General features: G+C 45.1%; 1 protein-coding gene across 2 annotated transcripts; it reads left to right on the top strand.

Annotated features, from left to right (window-relative positions):
• The first annotated feature begins 2,773 nt into the window (after nucleotides 1-2,773).
• LOC130884008 (cyclin-dependent kinase inhibitor 2A-like) lies at nucleotides 2,774-25,779 on the top strand. 2 transcript variants are annotated; one of them, XM_057784907.1, is made up of 3 exons: nucleotides 18,037-18,243; nucleotides 23,609-23,915; nucleotides 25,607-25,779. In XM_057784907.1, the coding sequence occupies exons 1-3, from the start codon at nucleotides 18,118-18,120 to the stop codon at nucleotides 25,615-25,617; spliced, it is 444 nt and encodes a 147-aa protein (XP_057640890.1). In that variant the 5' UTR covers nucleotides 18,037-18,117; the 3' UTR covers nucleotides 25,618-25,779. The 2 variants fall into 2 exon arrangements, with proteins under 2 accessions (XP_057640889.1, XP_057640890.1); XM_057784906.1 differs by lacking the exons at nucleotides 18,037-18,243; nucleotides 25,607-25,779 and adding an exon at nucleotides 2,774-3,016 and having other exon boundaries at nucleotides 23,609-23,889.
• The last annotated feature ends 2,108 nt before the right edge of the window (nucleotides 25,780-27,887 follow it).

Consider the following 27,887-nt stretch of genomic DNA (forward strand, 5'->3'; position numbering starts at 1 on the left):
GCTATAAGTACAGTATGTATGTGTGAGGGTGCATGTGCCTGTGGAGAGGTCAAAGGGTGAAGTCAAGGGTCAATCTCTCCACTTTAAATATTGAGGTAGGGTTTCTCACTTGAAGCCAGAACTCCCTGATTTGGTTTGTCCAGTTAGCCACCTTGCTCAGGGAATCCCCTTTCTTCACCTCTAGCAGTGGGATTACAGGGTCTGAGTTCAGTCCTGTGAGACAAGTGCTTTGCCCAGTGAGCCATCTCCCCAGCCCCACGGTGTCCTCTGCCTTATGCCTTGGTGGATTTGAGACTGAGTGTGTGTCATGCTCATAAAATTTGTAATGAAAATTGGTCAGTTAGAGAACTGAGACGCAGCTTGGTGGAGTGTTTGCCTGGAACTCTGGGTTCTATTCCCAGAAAACCTCAAAAAAGGAAAAGGTCCTCCCTACCTGAAAGACAAAGAAAACACTGTGCGGGAGGAGGGGGATATTTTCTATTCCTCTCTATAGAATGAGTTTCCTGGGGGGGGGGGGGTCTGGTGCCCTCTTCTGGCCTGCAGGCATAGACACAGACAGAATATTGTATACATAATAAATAAATAAATAAATATTTTTAAAAAAAATTAGAATGAGTTTGCTAATCTAAAACAGTACTGTTTTCCTTTATAAAAGACATAAAATGGACCATTAGTTTTTCAGGCCACTGATAAACAGCAAAGTCCCAATTACCACTGATTCTGTTTGCAAAGTGACTCACAGATAACTCACTGCCCGTTCGTTGTCTCTGGGGCAGCAGAAAGATAGCACCACTTGAGTCCTGCTGAGTCTAACCTGCACACTTGAAGCCAGGCAGTGTCCAAGGCTTGAGTCACCTGTAAAGTAATGACAACCATCTTGAACTCAAAGGGCAACTCTGAGAACAAAATGGGTGATTTGAGTTTAAGTAAAAACTCATATCACCAGTTCATTATCAATTTTTTGAAGAGCACATAGCCAAAAGTCACTTGGGACTCCAATATCTTCATGATTATATTTACACGAAAATAAAATTTCACAACTCCTCCACATACAACTGACAGAGAAGAGGCATCAGGGAATGGAATTAATTTTAAAAGTTCAGATTTTTCATTTTACATTCTTCAAAGAAAGGCTAGAGTAGCCCGTCTACTCAAAGGGCCTTCCTGGAAAGTGGGAAACTGCCTTATGCAGAAACTTGGAGGAGGCCGCGGCTTTGTGAGGAGGGAGAAAGTTCTAAGTAGAGTGGTCAGAAGCCCCAGCCAAGCACTGTCTTTGGGAAGTTCGAAGTCTCAGTGAAGCTCACCCAAGGGCCCCTAGAATCTTATCCCATTTAGCCGACCCGGGGCTGAGAGGTTCTATTGAAAGTCGCACACCGGGATGGGGATGGAAAAGCAGCGGCTGGCCCGCCAGACCTCCCAGCTACAGCAAGGCCTGAGCTGGGTTTTAGCTAACCCCAGGTCTCGCTTTCCTCTGTGTCTAGGGCTGGGGCTTAGAGCACTATAAAGACCCTTGCCAGCTGTCACCCTGATGTGGTCTCTTTACAGCAAACAGACTACTAGGCCCCAGCCTGTAAACTGGAAGCCACCGAGTTTCGGGCCCGCAATTGCAGGTTCCGAAAGCTAGCCCGGGTTCCACGTCATCTCGCACAGCTGGGCCACCCAGGCCCGCTAGGACCTTGCCGGTGAACTGGAAACAGGTTCCCTCAGTCCGTGGAGCAACGACCCCGGGACACTGCCGCGCGCCCGCTAGAGGCGTCCTGGGCTCGACTTCCCGCTTTCGCAAGCGCAGAGGTCCGGACCCGCGACTGACCCAGCGCTTTCCCCGAGTCCCGGGTCGACTCGGCCCTCCGTTTTTACCGCTCCTTCCTCTCCTCCCCCCGCCCCCTCGCTTTTCCTGTTCGGCGGGGTCCGCGGCGGGGGAGGAGGGAGCGGCAGCGGGGTGGCGGGGAAAGGGGCAGCCCGGAGGAGGGGGAGGGGATCGCAGAGGGTGGGGACGCTGGGCGGAGAAAGAGGAAGACAGGCGGACGCTCCACTGGCGCTCTCTCTTAAAACCGAAAATAAACACGGTCCCCGAGCGGCGGCCTCGTGTCTGCCCATCCACTCGGGGACCGGCCGGGCCGCACCTACCGGTCCGCAGCGGAGCGCAGGTCCTGGGTCCCCAAGCAGGCAGAAGCTCTTCTCTCCGCGCGGTCCTCCGCGGAGGAGCGCAGCTACATGGCGCTCGCGTTCAAAACGCCCGCGCGCGTCCTGATTGGCGGGCTGACACATGGCAGGCCTCGCTGATCTTCCTTTTTCTCCTTCAAATAGTTGGATTCGGAACCGGGCAAGCCTCGCCGAGGGGCGTCGGGCTGAGAGGAAGGGGACCGGGACCCAAACCTGACCGCAGCGACAACGGACCCGCGCGCAGGGCGTGCAGAGCCAGCCGCTCTAGGTGACGGCTGCAGCCAGGGGGCGGGCGGTGCGCACGCGTCCCGAGGCGCCGGCTGTCACCGCGAGGGGTGGCGAGCGCGGCGAGCGGCCGAGGCGGGAGGCGTGCGCTGGGCGGGAGGCAGCGGGACCCCGGATGCGGCCCGCCGGCCCCGCGCGCGCCTCCCTCTGGGCGCCTCTGGGAAGCTTTCCCGCGCGACTGGGAACGGCGCGCAGGGGACGCGGGGACGCGCCGGAGGGGGGGGCGGAGATGGGCGGGAGGGGAAGGGGGGCGGAGATGGGCCGGGGGCGGCGCGTGGGTCGCGGGGTGCTTCCGAACAGAATGGGCTGGGGGCGGCGCTTCTCACCTCTCGTGGCACACGGAGGCGACCGCTGGGCGAGTGCGGCGGCTGGAGCATGGGGTACAGGTTCCTGGTGACTGTGCGGATTCGGGAACGCGCAGATCGCCCACCCCGAGTGAAGGCTTTCGTGGTGCGGTTCCCGCGATCTTCGCGACACGGGTCAGCGAGCCGCGCACTGGCTGTCGTGGCCCTGGTTTTGATGCTAAGGAGGAGCCAGCGTAGAGGGCGGCCGCTGCATGCTGGACCAGGTAAGAAAGGCCCTCCAGAGCCCGGCGCACAGGGGCTGTGGTTCCGCGTGCTTTCTTGCATCTGACCCACGAGGTAGAAATAGGACGCGTCCGGGTGCAGACAGGAGGGGGGAGGGGAGGGTCGCTTTTCCACTTTCGGGTGAGTTCCTCGGAGGTGGCGCGCTCTCTTTACCACATGGTGAATCTAAAGGCCCCCACCCCCCACCCCGCTTCACACAGTCTTCCTCAATCCTGCGAAAAGTTTAGGATTCTCGAGTTTCTAAACCTGTCGCCTTAGAATGAGTGACTCCTACGGTTCTCCGTTATGCTTTAGTAAGGTGCGGGCGTTGTATACACACACTCACTGACACACACACACTCACACTACTATAGGTAAAGTGGTTTTCTAGAACTCATAATTTCGCCCTGGGGGCGGAGCGGAGGGGGGAATACCTGCTAACGGTCTTGTTTTCTAAGGGTTTGCCTATTCCGCCCCCATCCACCAGGTTGGCTCACTCAGGGCCTTCGAGAAGGGCAGCGTGAACAAAGATTGACTTCCTAAAATAAGAAGACTTCGCGTTACGATTTTAAATGTAATCAGTAGCTACTAGAGAAGCAAACACTCAATTCTTCAAGATTCCTCAGCCAGTATGGACAGTTGCAGTCCATAGAGTTGGAAACTTTTTACTAGCTTACCTAAGTCACTGAAACATCTTTGGATAGTGCTTTCAGGATCCTCAGGTAGAGAACTTGAACGTGCCGTCCAGGAGGAGTCAGAAGTAGTCAGATTTTAAACATCCCAGACCACATTTAGCATGGGTTTTACTTGAGGCCTACTGCTTGAAAAATAAAACCTGACACGTTTTATCCTCGCATCGGGTGATCTGGAAAACTGAAAGAAAAAAAACTGTGTAAATACAGTATGCAAAAATCTTAGAGCACACTGGGTCCCTGGGGAAAGCTTTTTATTGTAATACCAATTGTCTTTTAGGCATGGATATGTAAAACTATTAACACTACCCAGGAGGGCTAGGGCTGCTGGAGCCGTGGCCTGGACCAAAAAGAAAAAGAAAAAAAAACGTAAAGGAAAGCTGTCAAGTTCTCTTTGGTTGGTTTTTGTTGTGGTAGTTTCTTTTTCAAGAACGTGTTTCTCCGTACAGCCCTGGGTGTCCTGGAACTTGCCCTGTAGACCAGGCTGGCCTCCAACTCACTAAGACAGCTTCCTGGGTGCTGATACTAAAGGGGCGCGAAATTTCATTCTTCCAAAAGTTAGTAGAGAGCATTGGTAAAGGTTTCTGTGACTTATTGCTAGATTTGATTTTAGTTCATTTCAAAACATTCGCAGGATCCAAGTCGCCTTCCTTAATGGTGGGTTTTTCGTTTGGTTTGGTTTGTGTTTTTTTTTTTTCCTGTACAGCAAATGTCTACCCCTTGTGATATGTGGGTTTGAATATAGTTGTTAGTGCTATGCCCTATTAAAAAGCTATTTTATGATTCTAGTTAATATTTCTCCCTACATAATTATTTTATATTAATAATTTGGTGCCTTTGGGAATCTGTGGTAAGGAAGTAGAGATTTTTAGCATTTGTAAGTGTTATAATTGTATATTTTCAGGAATATAAAACACAGTGCTGTAGCCACTTAAAGAAAGGACTGAGTTGTTTTCCTAACATGCACAAAATCCTGGGTTCCATCCCAGAGAGACAGAAGTAGGTGGCTGTGTGGTGGCTGGAGAGCGGAATGATCCTGATTCTTTGGGGAACCAAGCAGTAATAGAGGCAGGAGAACCCAGGACTTAAGTTATCCTTTATGGCATTCATAATTCAAGGCAATCCTGGGATATTTGAAGCAAAATTAAACACAGAATTGTAATATCCATTTATAATATTAGTTTTTAATTTTTATTTATTTTTGGTTTTTTGAGACAGGATTTCTCTGTAGCTTTGGAGTTTGTCCTGGAACTAGTTCTTGTAGACCAGGCTGGCATCGAACTCACAGAGGTCCCCCTGCGTCTGCCTCCTGAGTGCTGGGATTAAAGGTGTGCACCAGTTGTAGTGCAGACTGTAAAGTATAAGAATAGATTTGTTGAAAGAAAGCGATTACTGTCACAAGTAAAAATCAGTTTTCAGGAATTAATGTGAAATTATCTAGAAGTGCTTTCTAAAAGGCCCAATTATCAGCAAATATTTGATAGTAGAACTTATAGCATGCATAGAATGTACCCAAAAATATGGCCAATTTCCCAACTTTCTATTTGAAACTAAGCATGTAATAGAAATATTTGAGGTGTTAATTACCAGGGTTTTTATAACTGTGCACCTCATGTTTACATATTCCGCCACAGTGGTATTGACTTAGGAATATACATGGTGCTAATCACGTGGAATCACTCAGGCCCTTGGGGTACAAATGGTTAAACATTCCTTATACAAATTATTGACTATTGATGCAAAGATGTCAGATGTCAATATTCTAACATTTTGAATTCTGTAGATGTGTTCATTGGATCTTTTTTTTATTCCTATGCCTGAAAATGTGTTTAATAAAATTCTGTGAGGGAGTGAGGATACAATTCAGTAGTAGTCTGCAGAAGGCCCTGGTCCAGTTTCCAGTGCACACAATACACAGTACTCTTTGCTAAGCTCTGCTCTCCCGAGTATTCCTGGCTACTTAGGAACTCTCTCCTCCTCCTCCTCTTCCTCCCCCTCCTCCGGAACCTCAGAGCCATCTGAAGGTCAGAGCCTGGCAGCTGACTGAAGCCAGCATTTCAGTATGGACTTGATCCCGTTGGTGCTGTGTTCTACAAACAATACCAACCACCCTTTCCTTTTTATATTTTGAGTTTTAAGACATCATTGCCATCCTAGAAGCAGGACAACCTACTACTGCCTGTGTCTCTAGCAGTACTCTAGTTTACAGTTCTGCCACTCACACCGACTCAATTCTAGAATCACTGAGCATTTTGAGCAGTGATTTCACCCTGTCTCTCTTGTTCCTTCACACTACAGTACTTTGGGTCCCTCAAACTGAAACCCCGTTTCTGTGATTCAGTGTTTCTGTATTCTGGTTTGTATAAATGATGAGTATTATTTCATCTTCAAACTATAAAAATTATAGTATTAAGTATGAATTTTCCCTAACTTCAGATTTTCACATAGCTCATCTCTAATATGTCCTTTTACAAGCACATTACAGGTAAGAAAAACAATTTTTTAGGCATGGTCTCATGTATTTAGCCCAAGAAGTTTGTGAAATAAACATCTGAACACCTCCTGGGTGCTTGGATTACTAGCAGTGGGCCCCCACCTTGTTTATACAGTCTGGGGACCAAACCTAGGACTCCCTGAGAGTTAGCCAAATCCTCTATGAACTGACCTGCATCCTCAGCCAGCTTTATAGCACAGAGTAAGAACTTTATGAGAGCTTACTTACACTTGAACCTAGCTACCCTCAGGAAAGAAAATACTGCTTGATGAAGAGCACTACAGGAAGAGTGGAAGTTGCCTAAAATTATAACAATATGGTATTAAAGTGTAACCTGGGATGAGATCATTATTAGGTTGGGATAATTATTAGGTTTTTCCCACTTTTCCCCTAGGTAGCCCTGACTAACCTGGAACTCTATGTAGACCAGATTGAGCTCCAACCACAGAGATCTGCTTGCCTCTGCCTCCTAAGTGCTACAATTAAAGGTGCGTACCACCAAGTTTGTTTGATTTTAATAGCCTCCCTTTGTAGTCCAGATTGACCTGAAGTTTCCCTGTTCTCCTGCCTCAGCCACTGGAAGACTGCAAGTGTGTGTGTGTGTGTGTGTGTGTGTGTGTGTGTGTGTGTGTGTGTGTAGTGTGCCCACCCTGGCTGACATATTGACATACTTTTTTGTAAAGCATTTAATATATTTTATACAATGTAAAATAGTTGCCTACAGGTACGCAATTATTTTTGTTTGGGTTTGTTTTTTGTTTGTGTCTTGTTTTGTTTTTGAGACAGGGCCTCATTAGCCTTGACTGGCCTGGAACTCCCCGTGTAAACCGGACTGGCCTTGAATTCAGAGACCAGCCTGCCTCTATCAAGAGCTAGAAGTAAGAACTATGCTGACTAAATAGCAAAAAAAAAATTATAATCAAAAAAAAAAAAAAAGAACTATGCTGACTTGCTCCTCACCCCACCCCACAACAGGCAATTTTAAAAATGAGACTTGGCATAGTAAACAATTTCCTCAGACTGGGAGGGACTGGGGACATTCACTTTTGAGTTTTATAAATTCATCTGATATCACATATAGTCAACATATTTCACTGCCAAAGCCTCCAGCACCATAATATTACACTTGGGGTTGAACTAAGACTGTTCAATGAGTCAAGATCTGAGTTGTGAGTCTAGCCTCTATGAAGGTGGCTTTGAAGTTTGAGACCGCTAGCAAGGGCTGTGACTTCAGGCTTTTAACTCTGCAGCGCTAGTTCCCCAGACTTCAGGAAAGGATGCTACTGCTGCCCTCACCCATCTCTGAGGCTCTTGGATATTGGGTCCCATCTCCGCCTTGTCACCCTCCCTGCTAACCTTCTCTTTGCTCACTCTCCCTCCCCCCACCTCACCTGCTGAATTCATACTCAGGCATTTGAGTGACCGCAAGCTGGGAATCCCTGGTTGGCAGAGCTAAAGTCTTAGAGGTTTTTCCAGGCGTCCTGTCCTGAGAACGCCATGAGCACCAGTGAGTAGCTGAGCTCCACACAGCTCCAGCCCTACCTTCTCTCTCTCTCTCTCTCTCTCTCTCTCTCTCTCTCTCTCTCTCTCTCTCTCTCTCTCTCTCTCTCCCTCCCTCCCTCTCCCTCCCTCCCTCCCTCCCTCCCTCCCTCCCCCCCCCCATCTGGAGAAATGGTGATTTGGTGATTTAGCTGGCGGTCAAAACAAGACCCAGGCACTCCTTCTTCTGTTTTAGTCTCCTCTTGACCACTTCCCTCCCCAGAGACACAGCCTCAGGTAAGATTTCATCAGATAAAGGTAACTGTAGGCGTTAGAGGCCTGCTCAGCCAGGAGTGGTGTCCGGCAGACTCAGACTTCTCTAGATTCAGACACAACAGGACATCTCTACGTCACTAACTCAGCTGTTGTTGAAGGGGTGATGGTGGGCAAGAGTAAATCAGTTTTATTTGGGTGAACACACAGGGCCAAAGCACTCCCAATCCGCCCCCGCCCCACCCAGCCCCGCAGGCCACGTGGGGTCCAGGCCTCTCTGCTTTGAGATCGGAAGTGCAGCCACACCTTCAAGAGGCCAGCACTAATTTTCCAGTGCTGACATTGCCTTCTCTTTGTTGTGCAATCGCCCTCAATGAGAATGTGCCCTTGAAATTACTAATCAGAAAGGAACCTCATCCACTTCAAGGATGGCAAGCAAAATATAGTCCAAGAAGACCTGTGAATAATCCTCCTACAAAATATCCCCCAACTTCAGGCCTCAACAGATCCGCGAGGTAAATCATTCTATGGGCTGTGTAAATAGCAAGCCCAGGTGGACTTAAAATTGTTGGTGCTACCAAATACCAATGTCATCTTTTTTATTTTAAGAACAGATTAAAAGACACCCTTCTTTTCAGCTCCTCACTTGCTTGTTTCGTGAGCCCCAGAACAGGCACTGAATTTCTTTCAGCAAAACCATGGTCAGGAGAAAACGTGAAAAAGTGGGAAGAATAAGATACAAATCTTGCTAGAAGATTTAAAGTCCCACAAAGTCACAATCCCCTCTAGAGTTTGGTTTTTGTTAGGAATTCTATATTGACCTTGCTTATGAAAATGAAAACCCATTATCACAAAAGACTTTTTAACTCAGTGTTGTCCCTTGGCGTCAAATCACCACCTCCTAAAGTACTCAGACAGAAACCGGGGAGGGGGGCGCTTGGGGAGGGAATTATGGATGCACGGAGTCCAGGCTCCACTCCTGAGAAACCGCACTCCCAACCCTCAAGAGAAATTGTGTCCAAGGAAAAGCTACTTTGTAGTAGTTTAGAATTGTCTGAATAAAGTTAGCTAATCTCTTATGCACATTGAAACTAATAACACTGCGCAGAGTTCTCTCAGTGTGTTTGCTTTCTTAATGGAAGCAGGCGAGAAACCAGAAATCGGAGTTCAGCGCACCGTGAGGCAGAGGCAGCGGCAGCACCTCTGCCTGAGAGCTATTCAGGTGGCTTTCTCACTGCCCTCAATTTCTACCCCAGCAGAGTTCTGACAGATCCCTGGAGTCTGCTCTGTCCTCAAGGGGCCTCTGGGCATGATTTGCAAATGTCAATATTGCTCATTTCAGATCTTATTTTTGCTTGTTTTTAAACTTAGCAAAGCCATTTAAAGTTTAAAGTTAAGTAAACTCTGGACTCCAGGTAGGAGAGGAACTGAATAATCAAAGAAATTGTTTCACAAAATGAAAAAAATACCTTTCCGTGTTAGAATTTGCAGGGGGGAATCTCAGGGCCACCAGATTTGTATAATCAAGGGTTCTATTAGGGAGGAGGACATAATAGGATATTTTTAAGGCTCACAGTGTCAGACTGAAAGTTGCATACACGAAAGCCACAATGCTAAGTTTACTTCACTTTTTTTTGTACCAGGTGAATAAATCTCTTTCTTCATATGCATATAAATAAGGGTTTTTTAATTTTATTATCTAAACCAGACTTAGAGTAAATAGAACCTAAAATGCTGTTTTAAAAGGAAGGAAGACAAAGGGGTTTCACTGATTTAAATAATTTTAGAATCAAAAAGTTAAAGCAAAATGTTACCATAACAGAATGAAGCTGACCAACAAAATGTCGGACCTTTGTGTGTCTGTAAAAGCCCAGTAATGGGAAGAGGGGGGAGAGGTGGATGATGGGGTAGGGGGGAAATGGGGGGGGGAGATGCCCTGAGCAGCAGGAAGTGCAGTTGTAAGAAAACTCAGAATGGAATCAGTTTCTCTGGGCCTTACCAGGGGTCTCCTGTTACATGTGTACATTAATACAAAGTCTGTGTTTTACTTTCTCTTCTGAGTGCCACTACTTTTTTTGCTTTATTTCTGTTCAGTTGCCAGATCGGCTGACTAAGCATTTGTGTGATTCTTGCTTCCAATTTAAAGAAACAGCAGCCGTCTGACTCCCTTTGGTTGAAAATCCTCTCCCACATGAAGAAAAGTAGCATCTTTGTTTGAGATGAGTAAGCGCCCCTGTAAAGTGAGATACTTTGAACTTTACACGCCAAGTAGCTGCAGCAAAATGTTTTCTATGGAATACCGCATTTCTCGGAAAGAAGCTTATCCAGTCATTCTTCTAAAGTTAGATTTTTCTCTCAGAAGTGATTATGAGGAGCTCAGTGGAGAAATTTGATCCGCATTATCTCAGTTATCTTAGTGCTCTTGCATTTTTGATGTTTTACTTTCTCTTGTGTTGTTGTTTAAAGATTAAGGCTCAAATAAGTATCACAACCTGTCAACCGCCACTGGTTAGTGACTACTGCCTTTGGTTGCCTCTGGAATTAAGAGCACACACACACACAATTTCATTTTTATTTCTTCTAGCTAATTCTATTATGTGAGCTGTTTTGAGGGGTTATTTGGCTGTTTGGTGAGGCAGGATCTCTCTCACTGTGTAACCTAGGCTGGCCTGGAATTCATAGCCATCCTCTTACCTCAACCTTCTCAGTGCTGGGACCACAGGTGTGCACCTCATGCTTTGGGGTTCTATACATTTTTGACCCCCTTAAGTCAGTATGAGGATATATGTCCCAGAAATATTTACTGATTCCATGGAAAACTACAACACAGAAGGCAGTAAGATAATAACTAAAGTTCTTGACTTCCCCAAGTCATTGATCTCATAAATTTAAACTGAAACCTCTCATAAATACAAATCACTTGTTCCTGCATTGATTTAGAAGCAGCAAATGAGAACCTTTGTACTAATGCAGGAACAGTTTGACCCAGAAGAAAGCTCATTGTTGGTATTCGTGTGGCCTACATCGGGTGCTGTTTGCATAGCTTCCTAGCTGGTGTGGCTTCAGAAGGGAGCTATAGGAATTAGGAATTTCTCTGCCTTCCACTTTCTCATCTGGAAGCCCGGGGGGGGGGGGGGGGGGGACAGCTTATAGTATTTATGTAATGAGAAATAGAAGGAAGTAGAGCATATCAAGACTCACTGAGAACATCCAAATAAGGCATGGATATCAGTCAAGTCAAACATGCCATATGCAATCAATGTAAACTTGCCTTCTTTTAAATCTACAACACACAGAAGCCCTGCAGGAAAGCCTGCAGGGTGTAATGTCACTTGCTATCAGGATAAAACCTATAATTTCCTATAGTAGGAAATCAGTATAATCATTGAAACTAAAAGTATTGTTATTAGCTTGTTTTTAATCTCAAAAAAAGGTCAATGGCCTTGAATAGGGGTTTCTCCAGAGAGCACTTTACTGAAGTTTACTCAAGACAGTTTTTAATACCATTGTGTGTGTATGTGTGGTAAGTGTGTGTGTGTGTGTGTGTGTGTGTGTGTGGTGGGATATGTGTACAGAAATGTTAAAGTCATCTTCAAGGCCTTCAAGATGTCTGAAATGTAGAATTCAATGTTTTGAGTCATTTGTAATAACCATTTAAAGGAATTATTCAGAATTGGGATTCCAGACACACAAAATGCACAACATACCATTCTTCCCACTGTCAGAGGGCAAAGATTTGTTTGTTTGTTTATCAGGGAAAATCTATAAGGGATTTTTTTTTAAAGGAGGTAGAACATAAAAGTTTGTCAAAGGTAAATTTTGCATTCCACTGTTGAGCCTACTTTTCCCTGGGCCAGCCTAGAATACAAGGTGAGACTGTCTCATAAATTTCTGCTTGAAATACATGCAAAGAAAAAGTGGTAGGTGATAGTGCAGAGGAAGCATGGACACAGGGATCCGCCCAGAGTCACTTCCCATGACTTAGTGGCAGAGGTTTTCTCTGGAAGTTCTTTAGTTGGAACACAGGTCCATCTATTACCACAGTGCTGTTTTTAGAGAGTTGAGTCCCCAACAGGAGAATTAATCACAACTATTAGGAGTTATGAATCAGGGAAAAGCAGAATTTGATTTTGATGGCCTCTATGAATAACATGAGAGAACATGTATGTGTTCTAAACTCATCTTTATTTATTGAGAATCCTCTGTATAATCTGGATTTTCACAGATCTGATAGTCTCAACTCCCCACAATGACCTTTATTAGGTGAATTCTATCCTTGCAGACTTCAGGAAGCTTACATAATTTACTTAAACCTGAGGAAAGAGAACAAAGAAATTTTACATAATTTATTTAAACTAAGCCCAGTTTGCTTGGTGCAAACCTATAATCCCAGCAGTTAGAAGCAGGGCACACCTGGGAATTCCTGGAGATGGTGAATAAGGGGTCAGTTCTCTGGCCCTCTGCATTCTCTCTTGGTGGGTTTGTCCTGTGATCCAGTTCCTCATTTGTATGCCTTCCACAGTTATTTGAAGGGTCTGATTGTCCTTCTCACCACACACGTGTCCAAGGCAAAGTAGCTGTGGCCATGGAAAGAATATGGGAGAGAGAATTATGCGAGATCTACAGAAAATAGTGCCAGTCCTGTAGTTCCAGTCCTCAGAAGGCAGAAGCAGGCAGATCCAGAGCTGAGTTCCAGAGCAGCTTTCTGCTGTTGCTGCTGCTGTTTGGTTTCGTTTTTCTTTGTTTTGTTAATAAAGTCTATAGACTCTATTTATTAACCGGGTAGCTAGGACTGTTATATATATCTATATAACTGGTAAGTTATAGATCAAAAGAATGGTTCCTTAAAAGGCAAGTTTGTTATACTTGTCAAGTGTCTTATTTCCAGGGCCATGGTAGGAGTAGAGTGCTTGCCCAGAGTGTGGGCAGCTCATGACTTGACCTCCAGTACCACAAAAAGGTGGGCTGTTGGGAGTCATGTCCCTGAAACATTGCAGTATTATAGCAGGCTTAGAGCTACTTAAACACATCTGATGGATAATAGGGAAATCCTAACTTTCGCTGCCATGGTAGAGCTGTTGACCAGTCTTCGTGGTATACCTTTGGGGAAATTTGGAATGTTCTCATAAGCAGGAGTGAAATGTCTTAAATGGTACAGGATCTTCAAGGTAAAGACTTAAAAGCAAGGAAGGGAATTTTTTTTCAGCATTGTTATTTCTATGTGGCACAATTTCTTGTTTTCTTCGTGAAGTTCATTTCCTGGTCTCTCTCTCTCTCTCTCTCTCTCTCTCTCTCTCTCTCTCTCTCTCTCTCTCTCTCTCTGTGTGTGTGTGTGTGTGTGTGTATCATTTTACCTGTGTTTAAAGGCTCATACCACCACCACCAAGCCCCGGTTTTTCTACATAAGTGAGCTACAAGCATTCAAAATGAACATGGAAAAACATCATCCAGAATGGCCATGACTACTAAGTGACTTCTGGAGGGACCTAGGGACCCAGTTTCTGACATTGTATTTTTACTGGCAAATATCCCACAAGCTAGTACTTCTTACCCATAGATATCCTGCTACATTGATTCAGGCTTTGCCATTTATCTGAGCACTTGGTTCTCAGAGAAAAAAAAAATTGCTGAGTTGCACACCACAAATGCTGCACCTTAGTCAACAGGAAGACATCTGTCTGGGAGGCAGAAGGGGCCTCTTGCTCAGAGCACGGAGCCTGGGCGTTGGAACTGTGCTTGCTATAGAAGCACTCTTGGCTTATTTCATTCTACTTTGTGAAGGAAGAATAATACTTTCTATCCCATAAGAGAGTGGTCTTGGTTAGAAATGATGTATATAACACTGAGTAATAAATGATAACCATTATGATTTCCTTGACCACTTTGAATGGATTTCTTATTGTCTCTGTTTCTGTGTCTCCTAATTATATGCCTGTCTCTTGTCATAAAGATGAGGCTTCCCATTATATATGCATATAAGCATGTATGTATATCATGCAGTACACATATACATGCATGTCCACATACATGCAATTGCTTTTTCACCTTTCTATTTTCCCTACAATAAGCAGTTTTTCAACAATCAGAATGCATTTACATTAAAATAGTTTAGAGAGTGGTTATTTCCTTGGGCTGCAAAGTTAGCCTTTGTCACATAAAAATCTACTCTTTAAGATATTTTAATGGTAAAATTTTTATTTTTAGTCACACTTGTTTTGTACACATTTTAAAAACTCTGCCTATAACAGGTAATGCACTTCTTACTTCTCCCGAAGATGGTTTTGGTATCACTTGATTGTATTCCCAGATTCCAAATCCAGTTAGCAGTTTGGAAACTGAAGCTGGAATTTTGTGACTTGCCTACAATTATGTATCCTGTCTTCAAAAGGTGGCATCCTTGTTGTGGTTCTGCTTGAGCAGGAAGAGAACGTTTATAATAATTTTGAATAAACAGGTGGAGTCCCCAAAAATGTTTCCTTTGCCACAACTAATAATTCCCAAGAGTTAACAAACCTATTTGAGAATCTGATCTTCTCAGGGGCTAGCCTTTCTCCGTGTGAAAGATTACATCACTTGTCATATTTATAAGTTGAGAAAGTTTTTCCTTGTATAAAATATTAACTAAAATTTGATGAGATCACAATAAAAAGGCACTTCAATTGGACTATTAGATTGTTCTATTAGATTACTACATCATTAAATGATAACCATTATGACTTTCTTGGTCTCTTTGAATAGATTTCTTATTGTCTCTATTTCTCTGTCTCTTCTAATTATATGCCTGGCTATAATAAATAATGAGGATTCTCATTTATGCATGTAAGCAGATTTTACATGTACAGGCATATATGATTGTGATCTTGTCTGCTCTGTTACTTTGAACAAGGGACACGTGCCTCCAGTTGCAGTGCCTTCACCTGGGGAAAATGGCAGCTGTGTCTCAAGAGGCTGCTGCTTTGACTCCAGCAAGAAATATGTTTCTCAGCGAATAATGTCACTCTCTCAGTGAGTAGTGTCAGTGAATCGTAAGGGCTAGGTGGTGTCACATCTGAGTGAGAGATAACAGTATTTCAGATGAGAAAGAAACTTTGATCTGAGTATACAGCCACAACCCGCAACCAGTTGCATTCAGTTCTGCCCTTATTGCATGCGGGCTGCCTTCTGGGTCTCTGACGAAGGGCTAGACTGTTAATAGTGAGAAAGGACTACAGAGCCTTCTACAAAGCCACAGAGGAGTCATTCATTATTCATGCTGGGTCCAGACATCCCTTGCACTGATGGCTGCTTTATACCCAGATTCCTGTTCATAACCCTCACCCATTGTTCAGTATGTAATTCTAATAAACTCATTGGCTCCCCACAGTGAGCTTGGTGTCATCTCATGGTTTGTCACTGGATCCTAGAAGGAGAGGGTGGGTTATGTCTCCTCAAGAAGACAAATTGTAGCCACACCTCACAACTGCCCCTCCTCTCTCACTTCAGTTTCCCTTTCAGCCCAGGTGCTTTAGTCTCTTCTGGTTCCCTGTACCTGTTTCACCTGCGTCCCTGGGCTTGACCAATCAGCTCTCTTTGCAGACTTCTCTTCCAGAAGTTTGTTCCTATTTTGTTTTCCCGGCTGCCCGATATATCTCAGTGGTGTTTTCCTACATGTCTGCACCTTTACACCTCTACCTGGACTAACCTCCTTCTCCATCTGAATACACAGACAAGTCCAGGTTTGAACCTACAAGGTCTAACTCCAGAGCCCATTCCTTTAACCTACTCCCTACTTCTCTACTCTTAACCAGAAGACTGGATTTTATATTTTACTCCATGTCGAGTGTTGGCATCAGATCCAAGCTGAGATGGATGAACAAATTTTGAGTGTGGTAGTTTTGTTTAGTTTTAAATTTAAAAAGGGTTTGTACCACTATTATTTATTATTTATAGTAGCAGGACCCATACACATATTCCATCATTTTGTATGACCTCTACTGCAAATGCCTGCACTGGTGTATACTTACCCCAAACCCATTGTTGATATTTTCTTTTTTGTTTTATTTTTATTATTTAAAAATTTTAATTTAAATATATACTGATCATAATCTGCCCCTCCCACAAGTCCTTCCAGATCCTCTTCCCCCCTCACTACTTACCAAATTTTAAGTTCTTTATTTAAAAAAAAATACAGCTGGGTGGTGGTGGTGCTCACCTTTAATCCCCACACTCGGGAGGAGGCAGAGGTAGGCAGATCTCTGTGACTTCAAGGCCAGCCTGGTCTACAGAAGTTCCAGGACATCTAGAGCTGTTACTAAGAGAAATCCTGTCTTAAAAAACAAGAAAAACAAAACACCACCCCCAAAAAAGTAGCCAAGTAAAACCACGCACATGCATACACACACACACACACACACCAAGCAAAAACTATGGAATCCACTGTATCTTGGTCAACTCCTCCTGAATATGAGAGCTACCTAGGAGTGGTTGATAAACTTAGAGAGAGTCTCATTACATTGTAAAAACTGATTTTCCCTCTCCAAGAAGGTATAAATGACAATTCAGTTGTTAACCTTTATCCTGGTGACTAGGTTTTCATTCATTCATTTTTACAATATAACAAAATAAAATATAATAAGATAAAACACATAGAAGTTGGACAAGATAAACCAGCAGAAAGAGCCCAAGAGAAGGCATAAGAATCAGAGACCCACTCATCACACACTCAGGAATTTCATAAAAACACTCAGCAGGAAGCCATGATATGAGCACAGACCTGTGCGGAGCTGTGTAGAGCTTGTGCGTGCTACCCAAGTCCATGTGCGTTCCTATGAGCGTTGATCCTGTGGGTTTTAGAGGGCCCTGTTTTCTTGGTGTCCTCCATCCCCTCTTACACTCATCTGCCTCCTTTTCTGCAGGATTTCCTGGGCTCTGAGGGGATGAACTTGTTGCAGATACTCGGTTCCAGGTCTCTCACTCTGCCCTGTGTTTGGCTGTGGGTCTCTGTGTTTGTTCCCATCTGCTGCAGGGGGAAGCTTCTCATGGTGACTGAACACGGTCTTGAAATGCTCAAAGCAACCCTCTGCACTTTAGTTGCTGTTTAACTTCCTTGTATTAAATGCAGGAGTAAATTTAAGAGTCTTCGTGTTTTGGGTGATGATTTTTTTATCCTCTGTTATACCTAATATTCATTAAAAATGAATAACGTATTAGTGTCGTGCAGTCGGATTGCTGCAGTTCTTAACGTTTATAAGCATATCAAGTCATTTAAACGCACAACAGCCCCATAAAATAGGCATCAATTATGAGCAAGAAGATTTGTCCTCCAGTGACTCCATTTCCTCACTTTTGTATTTGCGTACAGAATCCTTCTCTGGTTGTTGTTAAAAAGAACTCACAATTTTAAGAGCTAGCACCCAATACCATAACATCAGAACGGTTTCTGAGATCCCTCGCCAAGAGGCGGGTTTCACAGGGAGCTGAGGTCAGAGACTCGGGCAGGCAAGAAACTCTGCAAAATTAGTTGTTTGAGCTAGGATTGCTGGCATTTCAGAGCGGCGAGAACGTAGCTCTTTCTTCTGAAGAAACGAGGGCATAATCTTTGCCTATGAAGTGAATACCTTAAGTTTCAGTTTGGCGGTGAAAAGTACCCGCCTTCATTTTTTTTCTAAAACCCGAGTATTGCATTGGGGAGGAAGGAAACGGGAGAGATTTCACGCTGGTGGAGAATGGACTAGCTCACCCGCTCAAGAGCCCCACGTGCTTCTCTTTTGCGCGCCCGGAAGGAGCTTAGCGTCAAGGGGTGTCTGGGCATGGGGGTGGGGTGGTCAGCGCGGGCAGCAGGTGCCCCCACCCCATCCTCTAGCGCTGCTGCAGCCTCCAGCTCTCTGCAGAGACCCGACGTCTCTTTTGCAGGAATACAGAATACCGTCCCCTCCACGCCCAGGGCGCGGGGGAGGGGGGAGCGCGGGGGGGGGCGGCGGTGGTTTCAGAGATGTTCTGTTTGGGGGTGTTCAGGGCGAAGTGCGCTTCCTATAGGGGACTGTGGAGCCACGTCAGGCACAGGGAGAGGCTCGTCCCCCACCAACCTTAGAGGAAGGAAGGAGGGCCCGGCTGGTCACGCGAAGGCGGGCTAGGCGCTGAATCTTCGAGAGGGAGGCGATCAAGAGGGGAGCGATTTGGAGCCGCAATGGAGCTCTCGGCAGACAGGCTGGCTAGGGCGGCGGCCCAGGGCCGCGAGCAGGAGGTTCGGGCTCTGCTGGAAGCAGGGGCTTTGCCCAACGTTCCGAACTGTTTCGGTCGCACCCCGATTCAGGTAGGCACAGGGTGTCTCATCTGCAGTGGGATGGTAACTTTCATGCGAGAAAAGCCAACATCTCTGGGGAGTTTTCTGGGTGACCCTGACTGCAATGGCCGTTCAGTTACCATTTAGAGTACATCCCCTAATATTTTTCTGCCCTCCCCCCTCTTTAAACTAACTTAGTATAGTGTACCATTTTGGCATCAAGTTTTCAAATTCTCGTGACTGAGAATTATTATTTGTTCTCATCCATTGTCAGTAGATTATTTCTGGTTTTGCTTTCATCAACTTACTAAGCTTCAACCTAGAAGGGAATTCTCTCTGTCACCCGCTATCCATCCATAACCATTGTTTCTAATTTTCACAAAGAGAATTCCATGAAACAAATAAGCACTCTTAAAAGCCTGTGCATAGCAAGGTAAAGGAAAGTAGCACCAGTTGCAACTATGCACTACAGAATACATTTTACACACTTTAAACCACACAATAAAAATAAAAGTGTTTGGAACCTTGAGATCTTTTACAAGTCTAGCGTGGAGACTTTGTGAGGTTAGACAATATGGGTGGTTGTACAAAATAGGTATGAGCCTTTTAAAAAATCTATCTATGGTTTACAGTTTAACATCTGAAGCATTACCAGCGTCTGGAGAGTTTGCCTTTGGAGTCCTAAAATATGTAAGAAAAGACCTTATTTACGGAATACAGAAAAGTTAAAAAAAAAAAAAGGTCAGGTCGATAGTTTTGACGGCCGTTTAATAAGGGGAAAAGAGGAAATCGTTTTGGTTCAGAACCTTAGCCAACTTGTTGTTTGAGACAGAAATCCTTAGTTTCTAAAAAGAAAAAAGAAAATAAGCCGGGTGCTGGTGGCCCATGCCCTTAATTTCAGCACTCAGGAGGCAAAGGCTGGTTTATAGATAGAGTTCCAGGACAGCCAGGAGACTACACAGAGAAACCCTGTCTCAAACAAACAAAACAAAACAGAAAAGAAAAACCCCCCAAAAAAGAAAGAAAGAAAGGAAGGAAGGAAGGAAGGAAGGAAGGAAGGAAGGAAGGAAGAAAGAAAGAAAGAAAGAAAGAAAGAAAGAAAGAAAGAAAGAAAGAAAGAAAGAAAGAAAGAAAGAATCAGGGGACACAGTTCAAGGTACTTTCTTCAAAGGATGTCGGCACTCTCCACATGTTCACTTATTTTTTGCATTTTTCAACTTTTTCCGTGCCATAAAAGATGCGAGCAATCTTTAACCCCAAATTTATAAGTAATTATTGAGGACTTTAACATACACATAAAACACACAGTATTTTTTCTTTCTTTCTTTTTTCTGTAGTTTGCTTACAGCTTTCCTGGAAACTAAATTAGTTCCACTTTCTTCAGGGGAAGATGCAACAATACTAATAGCAACTAATTATGCTATCTTGATTTAGAAAAACTGAGTGATTCATGTTTAAAAACTCACAGAACTCTGGGGGGCTATGTCTCCTGCCTTCCTTCTCTTTGACTCCCAGCAGCAGCCAGTTCTGCCACGTGGTGGTTCTGAAGTTGCAAAACTATCTGTGGCTATCAAAATGTTAGTGCTGGTTACAGACACGCATACACACACACACACACACACACACACACAGTCAGTCAATGGTGAATCTAAAGGGATGACCAGCTTTCCAGGAGATGCGAGAGCACAGAGCAGAAAACTGATTAGGGAGCCAAAGATCCTTGAAGCTTATTACTCTTCAAGCTTATTTCGGTGGCGAACTTCTTGGATAGCCAGTGTTTTTGTTTGTTTGTTTGGTTGGTTGGTTGATTTTTTTTTTTGTAATGTTTCATGCAAGACTGTTGCTAATATGATTCTCAGAAAGAATCTTGAGGCTAGTAAAACTTTCACTGGAAAAGAGGAGGTGGCAGCTGGAGCACCCACTTGTAGAGGAGGCAACACAGGTGGGTACACAGAAGTAGGGGTGAGGAGAAGGGAGCTGCGCCTGACTTGGTAGCACTAGGAGTAAGACTTGCTCCCAAGACTGGTTGCCCGTGCTCAGCTAATGATTGTTATTAGACACACGGTAAGCAAATGCAACAGCACATCAATTATATCAGCCTGGCACCGCCCTTAACTTCCTGTAGTCCGCGTGCAAATTCTAAACCTGTGGCCAAGTTTATTCTAGTGGGAGCAAGTTTCTTTATTCTTTACCCTAAATAAAATTGAACTGCAAGTTCTCTGTAAAAAAAAAAAAAAAAAATAGTGTTTGGGGGCTTTCTCCTTTGCTCCAAAGCAATTTCTGCCTAGTTTATTTTCCAGGTAACTTTACAGCGCTTTAAATCTTTTACTGCTCTGATTTATTTATTTAGTTGAGAGAGGGGGGCCTGTGTGGCGGACAGAGGACAACTTGTAGGAAGTGGTTTTCTCTTTCTACCCTATGAGTCTGGAAAATGGAAGGTCAGGCTTGACAGAAAAGCATTTTACCCATTGAGCCATCCTGCTCACTCTAAAGAGCTTTTAAAAGTTGCCTTTGTAAGTAAAACAACGTGGGGAAAGTCTTATGTGATAGCTAATACGATATGACTTTCATTTATGCATTGAAATTGAAGACAGGTGACTGGAAGTTAACATTCCTATTGGGGTTGTTAGCATGACTTCCAGCCTCAGAACTAAGCTTCCAGTTTAGCAGCCCAACTACTACTGCTTAGGCTTATATCTAGCTGGGTTCTTTATTATTTTGTTTGTGTATAGGTGTTTTGCCTGAGTGTATATCTGCACCACATGCATGCCTGAGGCTCACCTGAGGCCTGAAGAAGGTGTGGGACTCCCCCAGTACGTACACATCACACAATACTCATTTGCTTTTCTGGTGATTGTGGATTCCATTTCAAAATTCCTCTCTGATGGACGGGGGGAGCTAAAGGTCAGATTAAAGGTGTGTGCCACCTAGTTTAGGATTGGTTTTATTTCCAAGACAGTTTAGGAATCAAGAGCAGGCCTGTAATCACGGTTTCTTGGGAAGGGGCTTGTTACCACTCCAAAGCTAGGCTTTCAGATCTTAAACTTGAGAAGTGTTTTTTGTTTTATTACTATTCTAACAAATTATGTTTTTTCTTTTATTGGAAATCGATTTTTCCCCTCATACACCATATCCTAATTACAGTTTCCCTCCCAGTTCTTCCCCATTTTCTTTCCTTTAGTTTGTAAAAAAGAAAAAAAAAATAGGCAGCTCAGAGACTGGCTTCCAATTTGATATGTAGGCAAAAGTTCTGACTCTCTTCCTCTACCCCCTGAGTGTTGAGAATACAGGTATGCAGGATTTATGCGGTGTTGGAGTTTGAGCCAACACTTGACATGTAAGGTCTTATAGTTGCCTTTATGGTCAACATGACAAACTAGAGTAATTTAAAAAGAAGATACCTTAATTAAGAAAATGCTTCCATCAGACTGGCCTGTAGGCAAGTTTTGGGGGGCATTTTCTTGATTTCTGATGTGGGAGGATCCAGCCTAGTGTGGGCAGTGCCATACCTGGGGAGGTGGTCTGGGCTGCATAAAAAAGCAAGCTGAGCAAGCCAGTGAGAGCATTCCTCCATGATCTCTGCTTCAGTTCTTCCCTGCAGGTTTCTGGACAGGTTTATATGTTGGCATCCCTCAGTGATGAACTGTGATACCCTTTCTTCCCCAAGATACTTTTTAAAAAAAATTATTTTATAAAAATTGCTGTCGGGCGGTGGTGGCGCACGCCTTTAATCCCAGCACTTGGGAGGCAGAGGTAGGCGGATCTCTGTGAGTTCGAGACCAGCCTGGTCTACAAGAGCTAGTTCCAGGACAGGCTCCACAGAGAAACCCTGTCTCGAAAAGCCAAAAAAAAAAAAAAAAAAAAAAAAAAAACCCAAAAAATTGCTGTGTTACCATGGGTGTTGGATCCACTGGAACTGGAGTTACAGACAGCTGTGAACTGCCCTGTGGGTGCTGGGAATTGAAGCCAGGTTCTCTGGAAGAGGAGTCAGTGCTCTTAGTCTCTCCAGCCTTCACCAAGATACTTTTGGTCATGATCTTCATCAGGGCAATAGAAAGCAAACTAAAACACTAGGCAAACATTCCACCAATGGAGCCAGTTATACACATTTAACAAGACTATGACAAACACAGCATTGTCATTATGAAATTATAGAAGCTGAAAGTCTAAAATGAAGGCTATAAGTCAGAATCTGTTTTCTTTTTTCCCCTAACTTTAGTGGCTATTAGCCCAGGACTCCTGCATCTTCTCTTTGACTTCTGCATCCCTGCTTCCATCTTCCCTTTGGCAGGATTATTTGTGTTAACATTGAGACTATTCTGGTAGTCCAGCATAGTGTATCTCAAGATCCTTAATATAGCTATGTCTACAAAATCTCTTCTCTCTATTACATGTTCACAGTTTAGAGGATAAATAATTTATAATGGGAAGGTAACATTAATATTTTAGGGACATTTTAGACTTTCTGATTTTAGACTTCAAGGAATACAAGTATAACTTCCCAGGAAGAAAAGGTTAACAAAAAAAAATTTTTTTTTTTCGAAACAGGGTTTCTCTGTAGCTTTTGGTTCCTGTCCTGGAACTAGCTCTTGTAGACCAGGCTGGCCTCGAACTCCCAGAGATCCGCCTGCCTCTGCCTCCTGAGTCGTGGGATTTAAAGGCATGCGCCACCACCGCCCGGCTTAGGTTAACAAATTTTGTGAGAATTCTGGTTGTCTTTTTTTTAAGGTTTATATATTTTATGTATATGAGCACTCTATTGACTTTATGTCACAAGAGGGCATCAGATCCCACTACAGATGGTTGTGAGCGGCTATGTGGGTGCTGAGAATCGAATTCAAGGCCTCTGGAAGAACAGCCAGTGCTCTCAACTGCTGAGCCATCACTCCAGCCCCTCTAGTTGTCTCTTTTATCAACCACTTTTAGCAATTACCATACAATCATACATCGTCCTTTTTTGTTTGTTTGTTTCTTTTTCGAGACAGACTTTCTTTGTAGCTTTGGAACATGTCCTGGAACTAGCTAGCTCTTGTAGACCAGGCTGGCCTCCAAGTCACAGAGATCAGCCTGCCTCTGCCTCCCGAGTGCTGAGATTAAAGACCGCCCTGCTCAAATGAAGAAAGTGCAGTATCCTTGCCCCTAGTGATGTTCTACAAAGGTTTGAGCACCATGAAAGCATGGGAAATACCCTATTAACTTGTGTGTAAAAAGAATGGAATGGGCGGGACGGGAGCAGCAAGTTAGTACAGGAAACCCTTACAGGGTAGAACCTCGTGACTGGTTGTCTGCACCGGGTAGTTTAATTTAGTGATGAAGCTTCTTAAATAGGGCTTCTTTCTCGGTCCCTACCGCACTCTGGCCTTGACCCCTCTACTCGTCCTTCTGACTCTTTCAGGTGATGATGATGGGCAGCGTCCAAGTAGCCAGATTGCTGCTGCTCTACGGCGCGGAGCCGAATTGCGAGGATCCAGCCACCCTCTCCCGACCAGTGCACGATGCAGCGCGGGAGGGCTTCTTGGACACTCTGGTAGTACTACACCAGGCGGGAGCGCGGCTGGATGTGCGTGATGCCTGGGGTCGCCTGCCGGTAGACCTGGCCCTGGAACGGGGTCATCGCGATGTCGTGCGTTATCTGCGTGCATCTCAGAACGACCCCCAAGGTAGCGGGCCAGCAAGCGTAGCTTCTGCTCAAGCACCCCCAGGTGAGCACAGCTGGTCCAAGAGTTTTAAATCTGAGCGTATCTGAAATTCGTTTATGGATGGAAAAGTTGAGCAGGGTCTGTTGGTTGCCTTCAGCTCACACAGCCAAGTTGTGGGACAACCTAAGAAGATGGAACCCAAATGAACCTGAGAACATGAACGCTGTCCCATAGTCAGGGCCTACGTGGAAGTCAGGAGGGCCAGAGGTCTAGGGTTCGGTTCTGCACCGTGGAGCAGCAGCAGGACCTCGCTGCCACTTACAGAGCCTCGGTTTTGCTGCTTCACAAACCTGCCTGGTGGATTGATCGCAGTTTCAAACCCCTAGGCCCTGTCCTTCAGCCTGCAACTTTGTCAACCTCGGCCCTTTACCTTCTCAGGGGAAAAATTTCTAGCCCTCCCTCCTCCCCGCGAGGGAGTTGCAGTCTCCCCTTCTAAGGAAAAGAGTCTCCTTTCTTTCTTGTCTTTTCAACCTTACCATTTCATGCTGGGGACTCAGCTGGTAAGAGCGCACTGCTCTTCCTGAGGCAGAATACCCAGTACAGTACCCACATCAGACAATTTACAACAGCCTGGAATTTCAGTTCCAGCAGATTCGATTCCTCTGGCCTCGGTGAGCAAGAGCAACAAGCAGGCATGCGCGCGCGCACAAACAGAGCACACATTATTTAAAATAAAATTTAAGCTCTCTTCTTCTTGGAGACATGGCTAAACCACAAATCAGTATAATCCTCTTCTCCCTTTCAAAGCCTTCAGCAACCACAAGGGCTTTCTTTTCTTGTATCCCCATACATGAAACTTCATGTTTAAAGTCGTTTATTGTCTAAAAAGAAAATATTTTTAATTAAAATAAAATATATGAAGCAATACACCAAAATAACATGTTTAGTGTAAACCATGACGTAGAAATTACTAGAATATATGCTGGAATAAGGGCGCGGAAGAGTCTCGCTCTGGCCCTCTGGAAGTGGAAGTGTTAACTGCGGACACGGAATCCAAGTTGCCAGCCTGGAGAGGCTCCGGGCAGGCGGGTCCTTATTCGGTGGTTCCGATCCCTCCCAGTGCAGACGTCTTCCAGGGAGCTTGTGGGAGGAAACCTGTTTTCAGTAGTGGGCTTGCAAACCGGAGCACAGAAGTGTGGCCAGGAGAAAAAGTAATTAAAGGAGCTGCTCCAAGAACGTGGGAGCGAGGGTCGCAGGTGCAAAGGCTGCCAAGGAAGCAGTCGCAGAGAGGAGGGGAACTAGCTAGCGAAGGCTGGTCCGGTGGGAGCCGTGAAGACCTAAGAAGGAGGGTCCATTTTGTCATAAGAAGTCATTAATAGGTTTGCGGGGGGGGGGTGCGGGAAGGGGAGGCAGATGGAAGCGGACACTGCCTTCCCGAACCCGAGCCGCCGCCTCCCGGGGAGAGGCCGGGAGGTGACTTTCCCGGCTGCTGCAGGCCGGGTACGATTCTCCACCCGGTTTTTCTTCCTCAGCAGGAGACAGCTAGGCCCAGGACAACTCACACGGTTTAGAACGGGTGGGAAAGCCGGGACTGGCGGGGGTCTGCGGCTGACGGGAGCCGCCGGGGAGCCTAGCGGGGGCGGGGCGGAGGGGGAGAGGGCTGCACCCAGCCGGGGGCACTGCCGAGGCGGGGCAGGACTGGAGCCTACAGAGCTGTTTTCTAAAACGCGTTTTCTCAATTTTCGTCCCCGCAGACCACCCCTAAAGTCTGGCTAAGTTCCTCATCTCACTCGTCCAGTTCTCTTCCTTGGATCCACGTCTGGAAAAAGAACGGCGCTTGGCTGGTCCCGATTCGCGTCTGTGATTCTGGCGTGTGAGAGGCTGGGCGTGAGCACTTAGAGGCCATCTTGCTTTACAAGGAAATAAAAGGAAATAATGCTTTTTAAATGTCATCTGTTTTTTTTTTTAAAAAAAAAAAACATAGAATTGCCTTCCACTGTCCCCAAATCCCGCTTCAGCTTCCATTTCTATATCATTTTACAAAAAGTATTTTGAAATACTCCGTTTCTCGTGAGCAGTGCTCTGGCGCTCCACCCCACTCTACCTGGTTCTGTCAACGTAATAACAGCCATTTAGCGAAATAAAGTTCAAAAGGGTTATTGACTCTTCTAACATTTCCTACAAATTTGCAGACTCTTAACTAAAAATAGTTTTTATCTGCTCATTCCGTCAACATTTATTATTAGGGCACTGTGCTAGAGACTAAGGAATCCTCACATAAAACACCAAACTAGAAGTTTTAACAATTTCACTGAATCACAGACATTATTTCTGATACTTTGTTTCGTGTACCTTCTACCATAGACAACACGTACGGATCTCAGAAACAAGATTTATCAAACAAAAAGCCTTGTCTTGAGGTGTGCTTAAGATGGTGGACGGGAATTCCAGGGAGCCTGGGTTTGCACACTTGGTCCTTGGTCGTGACTTGACCACGGTTAGCTAAGTGATTGGAGATTCTTTGCTTAGGTAGTATAGCAGACCCCTTATCTTACGCACCCCTTGCCGGCTGGCTGCGGAGGACTGAGGGAATCCTAGCTGAGCTGGGTTCCCTGACAGTGACCTGGGGAGAGATTGCTCCAAACCCCAGAATGCAATGCGCCACTATAGCAGGAATTGTGCTGCGCTGCTACCCAGGCTCATCAAATCATGGCTGCTACATTTTTTAACTTTGTCTGCATCACGTAATCCTGTTTTTTAAATGTACAATAAGCGGGTCAAGGTGTCATACATCTATACTCCCTATACTCCAGTTCTCTCGAATCCCGAGACTGGAGAAGTGTGCGTTTCAGGCCAACCTGGGCTACACAGTGAAACTCCGAGATCTCACGGAGAGAGATCACAAATGACACCCTTGTTGTTGTGCAAAGGACTTCCTCATCTCGTCCCAACATATTTCCCCAACTCTAGGGTGCTCCCTCCCCACTTCTACCGTGGGGGTGGAGGTTCTCAGTCTTTTCCTTGCCAGCAACCACAGGTCGGGCAGAGCCAGAGTGAAAATCTGCCTCCCGCTGGCTGAGAAGCAGCTCACACACCCGGGAACAGCCCGGGAGCCAGAAGGGAAAGGGTAGCTTTAACTACCAGAGGGCTGGGGAGGGAGCGGCAACTCGCAGAAGCAGCGAAACTTCAGGGCTCAGCAGAGGCTGAGCCTTGGGTAAAGCCACACAAGAATGCGGAATTCTGGAGCCTTTCCTGCCGTGATCTGGGGACCCTGGAAGGTCCGCAGTGACCTCGAAGGGACCAGCAGGAGCCACGTACAGTGCAAACGCCAGTCGATGCCGGCCACTTCACTCCCTTCCAGAATAGGCAAAGCCAATGAAGCAGGCAAGCTCAAGTACAAGACAAATAAGTTTGTTTCAAAACGAACAGGTTACAATTTCCCCTTTGGAACTTTTTTCTGAATGATTTGTCTTACAATACTTCAGAGATTCTGAATCTTTTTTTATTTTTTATTTTGGAGGCGGAGAGGGGGCAGTTGAGTGAGACAGAGTTTATCTGTAGCTTTGGAGGCTGTCCTGGAATTAACTAGTGAACTCAGATAGATTTGGCTTTAGAAGCCAAGCCATCAGTGCTTACAGTCCCTGAGCCATAAAGAGAAAATGAGCTTCATGAAGTTACATGATGAAATAAAGAGACTGACAGCGAGTGGAGTGTGTTTTGCTTAATGTGGGAAAGCGTCTCCAGTGGAGAACTTGCAGGAAGACCATGAGTTCTGGGTGCCGCCACAGGACCAGTGGAGGACACTCCAGGGCACTGCCGTCTGACTTTGACCCAGGATTGAGAAGCCATGGCCTGCTTCAAGGCAGGCATGTAGATCAGTTGTGTCTAAAGTAAAGTAGAAATAGATTCCTGTTTCAACTAGGAAGTGATACTGTTGTAGAAAACAGGAAAGTTGATACCATAACTCCTGGCAAACCATTTTAGAAGTACCTTTGTATGCCCTGAGCAAATTAAATTGTTTTTTCTTTTTCTTTT

This window comes from Chionomys nivalis, chromosome 11 (assembly GCF_950005125.1).
Source record: "Chionomys nivalis chromosome 11, mChiNiv1.1, whole genome shotgun sequence".
Lineage (NCBI taxonomy): Eukaryota > Metazoa > Chordata > Mammalia > Rodentia > Cricetidae > Chionomys > Chionomys nivalis.